General features: G+C 42.0%; 1 protein-coding gene across 1 annotated transcript in view; it reads right to left on the reverse strand.

Annotated features, from left to right (window-relative positions):
• Positions 1-126: 126 nt before the first annotated feature.
• polr3b (polymerase (RNA) III (DNA directed) polypeptide B) overlaps positions 127-12,929 on the reverse strand; it is a 28,019-nt gene continuing 15,216 nt past the window's right edge. Inside the window, exons 15-28 of the mRNA XM_061722110.1 lie at positions 12,079-12,241; positions 10,257-10,410; positions 10,001-10,075; positions 9,166-9,264; positions 8,937-9,064; positions 7,703-7,912; positions 6,623-6,781; positions 5,617-5,734; positions 5,331-5,473; positions 2,879-2,982; positions 1,664-1,830; positions 1,048-1,161; positions 723-896; positions 127-526 (exon numbers count right to left, since the gene is read on the reverse strand). Coding sequence (XP_061578094.1) covers positions 397-526; positions 723-896; positions 1,048-1,161; positions 1,664-1,830; positions 2,879-2,982; positions 5,331-5,473; positions 5,617-5,734; positions 6,623-6,781; positions 7,703-7,912; positions 8,937-9,064; positions 9,166-9,264; positions 10,001-10,075; positions 10,257-10,410; positions 12,079-12,241 — 1,938 coding nt within the window. The 3' untranslated portion in view covers positions 127-396. The remainder of the gene's footprint in view (positions 527-722; positions 897-1,047; positions 1,162-1,663; positions 1,831-2,878; positions 2,983-5,330; positions 5,474-5,616; positions 5,735-6,622; positions 6,782-7,702; positions 7,913-8,936; positions 9,065-9,165; positions 9,265-10,000; positions 10,076-10,256; positions 10,411-12,078; positions 12,242-12,929) is intronic.

Below are 12,929 nucleotides of genomic sequence, written 5' to 3' on the forward strand. Positions count from 1 at the left end.
CCTGTTGCAGTGTTTGATCATGACAGTAAACGTCATCCTGCTGAGCTGCGACGCCCACAGAAGCCTTTTTAATATTTGTAATAATGATAAAAGAAGTCAAACTTTCCAACACACAGCATCTCACTGTGAAGTAATCTTGTTTATTATGTACAGACACAAAGAAAATATGGCTGCAAAATATTAACATAAATGACACGGAAAAAAAAAAACAGCAAACATCTTGAAAATTTCACAGTTGCAGTTTGTGAACTTCAACAGAAACTTGAGCCCGCTTCTCTTCGCTTGCTTAAACCTCAAATCTGTCTTTTACAAATTAAATCCGATCCAGATTTTGTAACTTATCTCTGAATCTAATCTTTCACTCACATAGACCGCGTTTCTGGCCCTGTGCCGTCCTCAGTCATTGTACCGTGACAGCTTGAGTCGAGGGATGATGTTCATGGACTGCAGCTCCTGGAACAGAAGCTTGCAGGCATACGGGATTCTCAGGGAGGAGACGTGGCAGGAAGATTTACAGTAGTGACACCTGCAAGACACAAACCGTCCTGTTACTGACTGTACGGATCCCACAGTCGTCATCGTAGTAAATGCAAACTGACTTTCTCCAGATGGGTCGCAATTTACAACCTACATTACCTGAACAACAGACTAAACTTTGCAATGCTTTCAAGGAAAATGATCAACAAAAGGCCAGAACCCAGAGATCTGTTGTTTCGACTCACCATCCAGAGTATCCCAACAGACCACACTGTCCACACACGTCCACCTCGAAGGCGTCACTGGAGATCATGAGGCGCTCCAGCAGTAACATGCTCGCTCCGTAGCCGATCAGACAGTCGCGCTCCATCTCACCCAGACGCAGACCTCCGTCTCTGGAGCGACCCTCTGTGGGCTGCCTGTCAGTACGAAAAGAGCGGTCATGAACGCAAAGAATAAGAGAGAACGAACCCTCATCGTCATCACATCTTCACACACCACGTCATTTTCTACTTCCTGGAAAATATTCACAAGCAGAAGGATAATTTCAGCAGAGACGGCTGGTCTTACCTGGTGAGGACGGCCCTGGGACCACGGGCTCTGGCATGCATCTTATCAAGAACCATGTGCTTCAGTTTCTGATAATAGACGGGTCCAAAGTAGATGTAGGCCTCCAGGGGTTCTCTGAGGAAAATACAGCAGTTACACTCTCTCCATCAGCCCGACAAATGCAACCAGAAATATTGAATCAGCAACACTACAATAATGTTTTTGTGATGGATGCAAAAATCTGAAATGGATAAAAAGAAAATGTTCAATAAACAGTTTTTTGTGATTGCTAGTCTTATGAGTCGCTGTGATTATGTTAATCAGAGCTGTATTATTGTTTTGTAGAGTGTATATAAGAAAAAATACACAAATGAATGATCTCAAGTATAATCCATCCATGCTTAAAATCATATTGTGAGAAGTTTCTATTTTTCAATTTCGACAAAAGTCACAGCCCTTAAACATAATGATAAATGGGTCTGATATTTTATCCATCTTTTTTTCAATCTCCTATTTTAGAGAAAGCCATTAAAATTAATAATGACCTCTTAGCAATGATATTTTGGAAAATCTTGGCGGATGGTGTTACACAGTCCTGACATTTGGTCACTGGGATAAAACTTGATCTTTTTATTACCCAGTAATTCCTGAGGTGACGTAGTCCTTGCCCTGGTAGTTGTATCCGTAACGGATTAGATCCTCACACACGTCCTTCACTTTGCTGCCACCGAAAGCCGTACCGTAGTGAAAGCGTCCGTCCAGGACTCCCGCCTTCCCGGCCAGCAGTTCGATCAACTTTCCCACCTGAACAAATCCAGGAAAAACAAGAGAAGCATCTTGGAACATGCATCATTTTGAGATCAACATCCACTTAGTACATAATGCTGATAATGTATGTGAGATTAGATTACCGGTACACATTTTATCCCCCCCCACCCACCAGGGCAGGAACAGCACTGCAAGGATGACTGAGTTCAACAATTCCAGCGAGGTTGCACCCAGAGGACCCCTGACCCCGTCACATAAAAGGAAACACCTACTCTCATATCACTCTCAAGCCACAGAAACATCCTCCCGAGCCAAACATTTCACAGTCCTCCCCATGGCAACCACGGCCAGCAAACACACTGACAACTTCAGCAGTAAAGATTCATCAGGGTTTTATAGTGTGAGGGACAATCCAGAGCAAAAAAAAAAACACGGGCCAAGTCTCATGTCGTTTACATTCAGCGCCATCCTGCAGCTCAGATGTGCTGTGCACGTTTGATAAAACTTCTACACACTGCTACAGGAGGTGGCTCCGCTGGCACCCGTCGCCGCAGCAACAAATATGTGTCTGAACAGTAAGATTGCTGCTTAACACTGTCAATAGACGTGTGCTCTGGAAGCCAACGATAACCCTGAGAGAAGAGGAGTGAGGATAATGAGGGTTTTGTCTCAGAAGAGCCAACGCAAACTTAAGAAGAGCAGGAGTCAACACAGCGACGGAGGCGATTCAGGCTGAAGGCTGAGCCAAAAACCACAAACAACCACCGACTACAGGTCCTGGATCAACTGTCAAATTACCACCTTTTCATCAGAGCATGAAAGACGTTAATCACCTCGAGCAGAAATTCATCTGCAATCTTTTCTAAGCAGTTTCTCTTCTCATTCCGATGGTCGGACAGAAGAAATTAAAATCAAGTGAATAATCTGGCCCTTTTACGTTGAGACGTACTAACTACTACAGATTCTTTTCAGACACTTTATAGTGAAAACAGTCAAAAAACATCTCAATAAAAAAAATAAATAAATCTGCAGACTCGTCTTGAAGGAAAAAGAAAACACTGTAGTAGGTGTGAGACACTGGTACCGTCATTCTGGAGGGATATCCGTGAGGGTTCATGATGATGTCTGGACAGATGCCCGTGTCGCAGAACGGCATGTCCTCCTGTGGCACAATGAGGCCACAAACACCTAAAACCCACAACAACAAAAAAAACTTTTAAAGTCAACACGCAACCCCCCGCCAAAAAAAAAAAAAAAAAGAAAAAAAAAAAGGGGAGATCAGCAGACAAGCTGCAAACGTCACATGAAAAAAGGACAGTATGTACATTTTTATCTCATGTTTGAGGTTTTGACGCCAATTTCAATTTTTGAAACTTTTAAATTCTGGGACATTTTGAGAAAATATTGAATAAGAAGACCTCTCTTCAGTGCCCTGGTTGGGAAGTGCAAAACACACAAGAAAAAACAAAACTTGTCATGTTTTCTGAACTCTTGTCTTGTACGTTAGGACTCAAGTGCCAAATAAACGTTTTCATCTCCTGTATTTTCTAGAACAGACAACAAAACTAAGACTGTTTTCGTTTTAGTCGTTGCATTGTCAGGCATGTATTTGGTATTATGAGTTAATGCATTTCCTAAATTGAATTGAGTTTTGTTCCGTTTTGTGAGATTTCAAATTTTTTTTTGTACAGATGAGATACAACTTTCCTGCATTTCCCAGACTAACTGTTCAAAGCTATAATATTGTGATAAACATCTCTCCTCTAACAGAAGTGATGAAACCAGTTTGGACCAGGAAACCTCTGGTGTGTGTCTGTGCTGGGAGGCAGAGCATGACATATCCATACTCATGTGGACAGACAAGGTCCCTCTTTTGACTCGCATGACGAGGGGGACAAGCTCCCTGGTAGTCAGCATTTTAAGTGTGAGTGTAAATGTTTGCGGAGGGGCCGAAGCACTCTTCACAGGGCAGGGTAAACAGATTGTAGACCCATTTGCAAATGAAAAAAAAAAAAGAGAAAAGAGAAAAAGGAGAGAAGAGAAGGGGAGCAGGAAGTGGAGAAAGGTGCTTTAGCCGGGCAGGGAGGCCGGGATCACACACCCATGACTCCCAGTTCAACTGGGAGGAAGTGGAGGGGATCAACTGAGAGGAAAAATTGAATCGGCGCACGTGAGAAAAATTGACTATTAGCAGAGTGGTCAGTGCCACAGCTGACTTCTGATGCCACGCAGGATGTTGCAACAGGATGTTGACTGGGAACAAATGCCGCGATTTGGTGGAAAGTCATCCAACAGCAGGAAGAAGGTGAAAAGAAAAACGAAAAAGGCGAGTAAGACAGGGCCAGACGGAAATCAAAAGGGGAAAAAAAGGGCTGAATATCGGGGTAAGAGTAGTGTGAAAGAGGAATGAAAAAAGCATGAGAGAAGTGGAAAGTGGTGGAGAAACTAAACAGAAACAACCAGAGAGAGTGGTTCCAACGGCAGACATCCTCTGTGTTGTTTGTTTTGTATAAAAGTGAATGATAAAAGAGGCATGAAATCAGCAGAGAAAGGCAAGACAACAGCAAGGGTCCAGAGCCCTCCATCACAGCTCATACAACTCCACAGTGACGGCTCGCACAATGGGCCCCATAATACTGACAACCCCTGCACCCCCACCTACACAGCTGTGTGTGTGCGTGTCTGTGTGTGTGTGACCAGTAAATAATTAACTTATTCTGCTCTGCTGACCGGGACGTATGAGAGTAGTTAGGAGAAGATCCATCACTACAGCCAAATTCACTTCTCATTAAATCATCCGTGTTGATTTAGGGTTCATTTAAGGATTCTATTAAAAAAAATATGTTATTCATAGTTTTGTGCCTTTTTCAGTGTGAAAGCTTTTTTTTTTTCCTATTAGTCATTCAAAAACTCCTCAATGCAACTACAATGAGCTTTGATGAAGAAACGGCTGTCCATCAGTTCCACATCTGGGAGTTTCTATCCAGATCTGCATCAGCTAACCCACCAGTGACCCTTCCCTTCATACCTATCTGAGGCAGAAGAAATTGTCCCACCCTGAGCTGACCGCTCAGAGCCCACTGTGTTAATGAAGAGAGTAAATTAAGCATGGCGCCAGTTAGCTTTTTGATTAAAACATCATACAAGCCCTCTTTACAGGGAGGTGCTGCTAAACAATGGAGGTTGTAAACACTTTTTTCCCCCAGTAGCGGCAGAATACCCGGCTGGGGTGTAATAAATTTGCATAGTCTGGCACAGGACAAAGAGCCAATTAATTGAAAAGAGCTCTTGAAAGATGAGGACAGGGGGGCAATGACAACTACAGCCACTGGGGTTTGACTCAACAAATGCTCCGGTGCAAGAGATGACAAACCATTTTCTTTTTCTTTTGATCGAGTCATTTACAGTTTTCTGCAACAAATACATTCTGGATGTGCCAACTATCGAAGCAAAGCTCTTCAGCGCTCCTGACAGATTTGAGATGAACTAAAACTTGTCTCCGAGAGCCGACCGCGTGATTGTGATGATCCTGGCACCTTTCTGTCCGTGCCGACTGCTGAATTTGTCTCCGATCTCTGGTCTTCTGGTCTGCCTCAGGAGGATTTTAATGAGGAAGGCATCTTCAGCGTTAGACGAGATCATGACCTTCTCGATGTACGAGTCTGTCGAGCCTTTATAGCTGCAAACAAGAAGCGCTGCAGTGACTTCATCTGCAACGACTACACGTGTAGATGCTGAACTCAAACAGGTGCATGGTGACATGAGCCGCAGCCACAGTCATGGTGGTGTGATGGCTGGATGTGGGAGGGGAAGGGGACTCACCTGATGGGCACGTCTCTGTACTGGGGCTGGCCTGGCTGGGCACTGCCCTCCAGTGGCGTCTGGGTGACAGTTGGCATAGATTTATTCACCAACACCTGCTTGTTCTCCACTTTCTCACCTGAGCCAGGAAACATACAAACATTAATACAACCCATATATTTACGTTTTCTTTTCAATTTTGCCAAACTTTCCTGTGACTGAAAGCAACATTTCACTCCGTCTAATCTCACCACCAAATCCCCTTTTTTTCTAACTTTCATCCAACTTCACTGCTACGTGTATTCGAGTCGGCGCCTGACACAGACATACTTGGGTGTAAAAGTGCTCAGGATGAATCACTGCACCATGGCCGTGACCTAAATTTAATCATGGACAAAAAGCTGGATGCTCTTTTACTGTTGCATTGATGTTATTCTTTACTAGTCTGCAACAAAACCTGACATTTACTTCCTTGAGCCAATAAGTGTTTGACAATGATCCCAGCAAATCTAAAAGAGAGCGGCTGAGAGAAGAGAGTCCAGGAGTGAACGGGACTAGTGAAAGGTTGAAATGCTGCCACACCCTGGTTCTGTATTCTGCCTTAGTTTTTGTCGAACAAATAATGTTGTTGTTCCTCTTAAGCTGTGTTTACTTTATTTTAGGTCTGTGTATATATTCTCTAAAGATTTAAAAATGTTTACACCTTTTCTGTTCACAAATCTATCCAGCATCCCAGACATATTTTAAATAAGGTCCATGATGTTAGTGTTTGTAACTATTTAAATCTGGATTCAGTGAGAGAAAAAAATAAATAAATCCCTGTCTGGCATGTTCATACTTGGCCAATAAAGCTTATTCTATTCTAGATGCATAACTTGAGAGGCTTAAGGATCTGTAAAACTGGGTAAAGATAATACAACCAAAAAACAAACACTTTTTAAGAAGCGAAGAGTACAATTAAGTAGCACCAATGCTGGAGCAGCAGTGCCTGGAGAGGAACACTGGGCCTCGTCCAGGTCTGACTCACCCGGGCAGCAGATGCCATCAGCATCCAGGATGTTATGTCTCCAGATGGGCTTGCGTGTGGCTGCATCCAGCATGGGTCCCATCACTTTATCAAAAGTCTGGTTGGTGTAACGCCGCAGCGTGCACTTGGTATTCTTGTAGACAAGGCATCGACCAAATCCTGCAGGGAAACATTTTTACTGTGACTGACTAAACCTTCTGCCTGCTCCAGGAGGGGCTTAACATGTCGTTAAAAGACAAACACTAAAATGAGAATTTCAATATATATATATACTAGGGCTGTTCGATTAATCGATTTTAAATCGTAATCGCGATTATGTAATTAGAACAATGTTAAAACGTGAAACTCGTAAAATCGATTTTTCAATTTTTTATTTTTTTTTAACCTTGTCTGCACACATATTAATGATTGATACCATATTAATGATTGATGGAAATACCTCTCAATACCTGCGACAAGTGCCCCATCGGAGAGGCTCTTTAGTGTAGGAGGGGGCGTTGTAACATGCCACCGGGCATCCCTCAAGCCAGATGCGGTAGACCGGCTTGTGTTCCTTGCAAAAAACTTGCAAATGTGAATAGCAAATGTAATGACTGACATTACACACCTCTACCTCCTTCATGGGTTGCATTATTATTTAGCATGCAAAGACCCAGTTTAGTTTAATTAGAAAATGTCTTGTTTTATTTAATTGGAAATATAACTTACTGTATATTTGCAAGTGCTGATTTGCTGATTTTTTTTTCAGAGATAAAACTTTATATTTTATTATATTTTTTAAAACTTTTTTTCAACTTATTTTACAGAGTTTTGCACTTTATTCATTCATTTTTGGTTTAATAAGAGCAAAGTTTGCACTTAAAGCCCAATGGGGCAAATGTTCAATAAAAAAAATGCATATTTGAAATCATTTCTTTGCCTTTTGTCAATTCACAAAATAATCGTAATCGTAATCGAAAATCGGATTTTGAGAGAAAAAAAATCGAGATTTTATTTTTGGGCAAAATCGAACAGCCCTAATATATATATATATATATATATATATATATATATATATAAACAAACACTAGCAGCCCTCACCTCTGTCAAGTGAGGCTTTGTTGAGGACCAGAGCATCCTCAATATCGTAGCCGCTGTAGCTCATCACAGCCACGGTGGCGTTCTGACCGGCTGGCAACTTCTCAAAATCAATCAGCTCGATAGTTTTAGTTTTGACCATTGGCCTCTGAGGATATGCCAGCAGGTACATCAGAGTGTCAATGCGGTTCCTCTGGTTGTAGCCGATAGTTCCTGGAGAGATGACATATGAAGAGCAGATTAACAAAACTCCTGGGATAAATATTATATTGTTTGTCAGTGTTTAATGAAGGGTAATCTTTTTTGGGTGGGACTGCAATATTGCCAACAACGACACATGATAAGCAATTTCTTAGCAGACTGGAGTGATAAAGTCTTCCTGTTAGCTCCATCTCAAACAGCTCAGTGGAGGAGCGAGTTATGGCATAAAGCCTGGCCTCCCTGGAAGCCTTGACATTTGTCAGATGCTATTACTCCACAATCAGGCTACAAGCACAGAGTCCACGATAATAGGCTCAAGCCACACAACCAGATTTGCACATGTATAGGCCTGTCCATACAAAACGGACAAGACAGAGGATATTGGGCCAAATATAGTTCCAGTCAGTGTTTTTGTAAAGACGGGGGGGGGTATGGGTGAGGGGTGGGTGGAGGTGAAGTGACGGGGATGAGGATTGGGGGGGTGGGGACTGCCGTTCTTACGAATGTTAGCCGGGCCGTTTGGGGAAGTTTTGGTTACCAAGGAGCTACGGGTGCACACTCTGTGGTCTTTTGCAGCTGAGCACACTGACCCCCTGAGCACAGCCAGAGCAGACACAATGAATTGCTAATGACACTCTGGGTGACTGGCAGGGAAAGGGCCTCCGCACACACAGCACAATAGCGGACCTACGCAAGCGTCCCATGTTTGATGTCCGTGCGCATACACACACTGACTGACACACACATAAGACAAACACTCAATCACACATACAAATGTGTTGTGACAAGAAGTAGCGCAGCAGAAGAGCTTTGGGGGAGAGGAACTAGCGGGCCGTATGCACCCGTACTGGTTGTTATTCTAATGACCTTTTGTATGATTTTAACTTAAGCAAATAGGACTCTAAACTCTGCAGATTTAAGAGGCTTAAGAACAGCCTTCATGTAAGATTCAAATTCTGCAAGTGTGTGTGTGTATACGATGAAAGCCACGCAGCTGCGTGGAGAACGTGAAGCTACCTGCTCAGCCGAGTCTTACCCATGGCCTGCTTGCCCATAGCGCACTGGTAGGTGTTCCTGGGCGACTGGTTGTGGTGGGGATACGGAATGAGGCCGGCACACACTCCAAGCAGCGTGAAGGGCTCGATCTCCAAGTGTGTTGTATCTCTGGTGACAGAAACGGGGGGAAGAAAAGAACAAACAGATGATGGCTGACATCAACTAGGAGGATTCTTCTGTTACCGTCAGCTGCATCATGAGCCACCCACTTGTTGACCATGTATTCATAAAGAGCGATCTGACAGTCATTCTCCTCGTTGACATCCAGGTACTCCACCAGGCCTTCATGGAGGAAATCTTCAAAGGTTCTGGAGTCCAAAGAAAAAAAAGTTTTAGAAATGGCCAAGCTTGTTCAAAAAGTCATAATCAGATTATGACTAAAACTCTTCTGTAGTTTGAAGACAAAGATTAAAAGAAATAAAACACTTGTTTGTGATATCAGTTACATCTCTGAAGAGGTGGGAGGTGTAGGTGTTGTTCTTGTCACATGATCTAATAAATCTTTGGGTTCTGAAGAGATGGGTGTGGTTCCAATTTTTAATTTCACCTCGTTTTTACTTTTTTCTTACGCACACACGAAAAATGAATGAAACACAGGTGCCTCTTATATAGCAGATACATCCACAGTTGGGAGCAGATGTGCGACTGCATACTGTCATCAGAAATATGTGGAAATCTGAAATTTGCTGTTTTCAAACAAGTTGAGCTGTAAAGAACTTTGTGATTTTATATGCAAAAAGCGCTATAGAAATAAAGATTGAATTATGTAGACATGGTTACATATGATTGTTAAGTTGGACAGGCTTAATCAAAGCGAGTTTTTGAGCAGTTCTCATTAAAGCTGGCAAGAGGCAGACACAAACATGAAAAAAAATACTTCTATACTAAAATTGTGCTAAAAGGGATGACATGTCCATAAAAAATGCACCTCTGTCTCATCGGGTTTGAGATGGATGTACAGCCCGGACATTTATTGAGAAAGACTACTGTGTGTGTTGCATCCCACCTTATTTTATAAACATACAAGTGGTTCTTCTGACTCACCTATAGCCTTGAGACAAATCCTCAATGTGTTTGTTTTTCACCATGGGCTGGCCCTTCTTCACTATGATGTACGGTCTGCAGCAGAGACGAGATGCAGAACATCATTAACAAGAGCATCATCTGTTTTCACCCTTTTCCCCCTGGTCTGGGCTAAACTGAATCATGTGCAGAGGGAAATACTTTGGTGTGTGGGACCACATTGTTGTAAATTCATTCTACATCATCATTTCATTTAGTGATTTCCAGACTTCCCCACCTGCAGAGTCTTCCTCCATCAGATGAGATGTAGACGCAACGGTCAGTCAGGTTAGTGGAGATGGACACAAACTCATTGATGAAGCCGGCCCTGCGCATGAGTCGGAAAGTGCTGACGAGCTTCGGGTGGTCTCTGATCACACCGAGAATGTTACCTGTGGAAGCAATGAGAGTTAAAAGGAGAGAGCCACTTCAAATAAAAGGGAAGAAAAAAAAAGAGGATATTTAAACCAGTTCCAAAGTTTTTAATAAAAGGTCTGTGATATGCTCGAGTAAAAATACCAGAGACACAGTTCATGTACTCTCCTGCCCCAGTGTGCAAAAACAGTTTCAGGGAGTAAATCTCTCTCTTCTGCTGCGTGTAATTCTTTTCAGACCGATTCAGAGCTCTTTGCTGCCATGAAAACGTAAACGTGGACATAATCTAAACTCCAAACCCCCTGTAGCACATTACACTGTATTAAAGACCAAAGGCACCAGCCTGAGAGCTGACACTAGCACATACAGCAAACTGAACTCACACAGACACATAATAAAATGATTTAGAAGAAAAAGACATTTAAAAAACAGCAAAACAACCTAACTAGCAAATTTATTGTCAAATAATCAAATTTCCCTCATATGTGATTTAGCAACAGACAGTTAAGACGATTGTTTAAATACACCACAGAAAGGAAACCAAGTAACATAACCACCGTTGGTTAAAAGAAAAGAAAAAGTTGGTTTAAAAAAACAATTCCAGTTTTAAAACCTTTTTCAAGGTTCAACAAATAGAGATATGATTTGAAGTTGAGGTTGGGTGATAAAAATGTGGAGGCTGGATGTTTCTGATCTGTGCCGGTTCTGTGATGCAACAGTAAAACGTAAACGTTTCTGAATGACACATTATCAGGCTTAAAAGGCTCTGAACACAGGTTGAATTGTGCTTCATCTAATGTTGGGTTTTTTTTATTTGTTATTACACAAGTAATCCAAATGCACAGAAATATATCACAATGCCCCCACTTTAAATCCTCAGACTTGAGAAAGCACTGTTGAGATGTTTAAGGAACTACATTTAAATTGTAGCACGAAGTGAAAAAGCTGACGTGATCATCTAATGGCGCTTTCCAATCCAACTTAGAGGTTGGAATTTCCGAGACGTTTCAACGGGAACATCGCTTGGAGTTGGGGTCCCAACTCAGAAAGTCAGAGGGACACCTAAAGATCTGCAAACTGGAACTGTGTGGTATTTTTATTACCTTTATAATTAAGCAGATTTCTACTGTAGGCGTAAGTCTGACTAAAAGCTTCGACTAGAAAGAAGAAGCAAAGGAGGCGGTTCTGCTGTATAACTGTGTACTCTCAGCCTCGCCGCCTGGACAAAGCAGAGCTCAAACTGCGTGCAGGGGCTTGTTCATATCAAGTCTGACAGACAAATGAGTGGATAACAGAGGAGACACTGTGCTCTGCCTCTGTGTGAGGGCACATTTGCACTGAACACACTATAGGCCTTTGACACCTGCTGCTACAAACTAATTAAATAGTATGGCAGCTAATATAATTTGACAGTTATCAGTGCTGAGACAAACATATACAGTAATTAAAGGGCCAAGTTTTGATTCAAGAATAAAACCGTCTGCTCCCATGAAATTAAAGACTTATCAGTCTTTCTGAAAAACACAAAATTACTTCCTGTAAACTAAATAGAATATTTTTTCCCCCTTCATGTTCATATGCAGTGCATTTTTAAACTAGCTGGATTATACTTTCTTTTGAAGTGATCTGAAGAAACAGCAGCCAGTGTTTCTTCATTAGGCGCTGCTGGTGTGCACAAATTTTACCATTTAGGAAGACCAGGAAGACGCTTGGGTAGGACAGCTCCTCTCCACAGAGAAGGTTGACGTCTTCCACTCCGAGGTTGAAGGCCAGTTTGATGATCGGCCCGTCCTCCATGTCGGTGGTGATGTGTGTCATCAAAGCCAAGTTCTTCACCAAACCACAAGCCTGCGAAGACCCACGTTAAAGCTAAAGACATCCAAACTAAACATCAGACTTTGTGAAAAACAGCCCCTCCATACTAACTAATAGCCTCCAACTTCTGAACATATGGCTCAGTTCAGCTGCACAAACCTGCGTCTCGGTGCAGCTCGTACAAGAATTGGTTTGAAGGTGAATCGTTAACTGATTTTTAATTTTGAAACCAAAGTGGAACATTTTTTAATAAAGCTGAGCATTTCAGGTTTCCATAGTTTTTATTCTACACCTGTCCCTTTGATCAAATCAACCTGAACTTAAAACAGAGGAGGAGGACAAAAACAGCTCATGACTTCATGTTGAGAACATGTGGCTAGATTTACAGCAAGCAGCAACATCTGCACGGAAGAGGTTTTTGTTGTTTGTAGTGTTCAGGCAAAATGTCATCTGTAATAGTAAATGCTAATGTAACAAACAGTGAACATGCCCGGTAAAATTATCTATCTTTGACTGGTAGTGTATATAAAACACAGATGAGAACAATTGTGTCTGATTCTAGTCACCCTCTTTTCAATGAATTTATCCATTTATGTTTTTAAACTACCTGTCAAGCCACGTTTGTGGACGATAAGATGTTGTTAATATTATCATTATTACTATCAATAACGGTTGCAAGATTGGCCAAAGTGATTATGTTGTTACTTTTATATTCTAACAT

This window comes from Cololabis saira, chromosome 5 (assembly GCF_033807715.1).
Source record: "Cololabis saira isolate AMF1-May2022 chromosome 5, fColSai1.1, whole genome shotgun sequence".
Classification (NCBI taxonomy): Eukaryota; Metazoa; Chordata; class Actinopteri; order Beloniformes; family Belonidae; genus Cololabis; species Cololabis saira.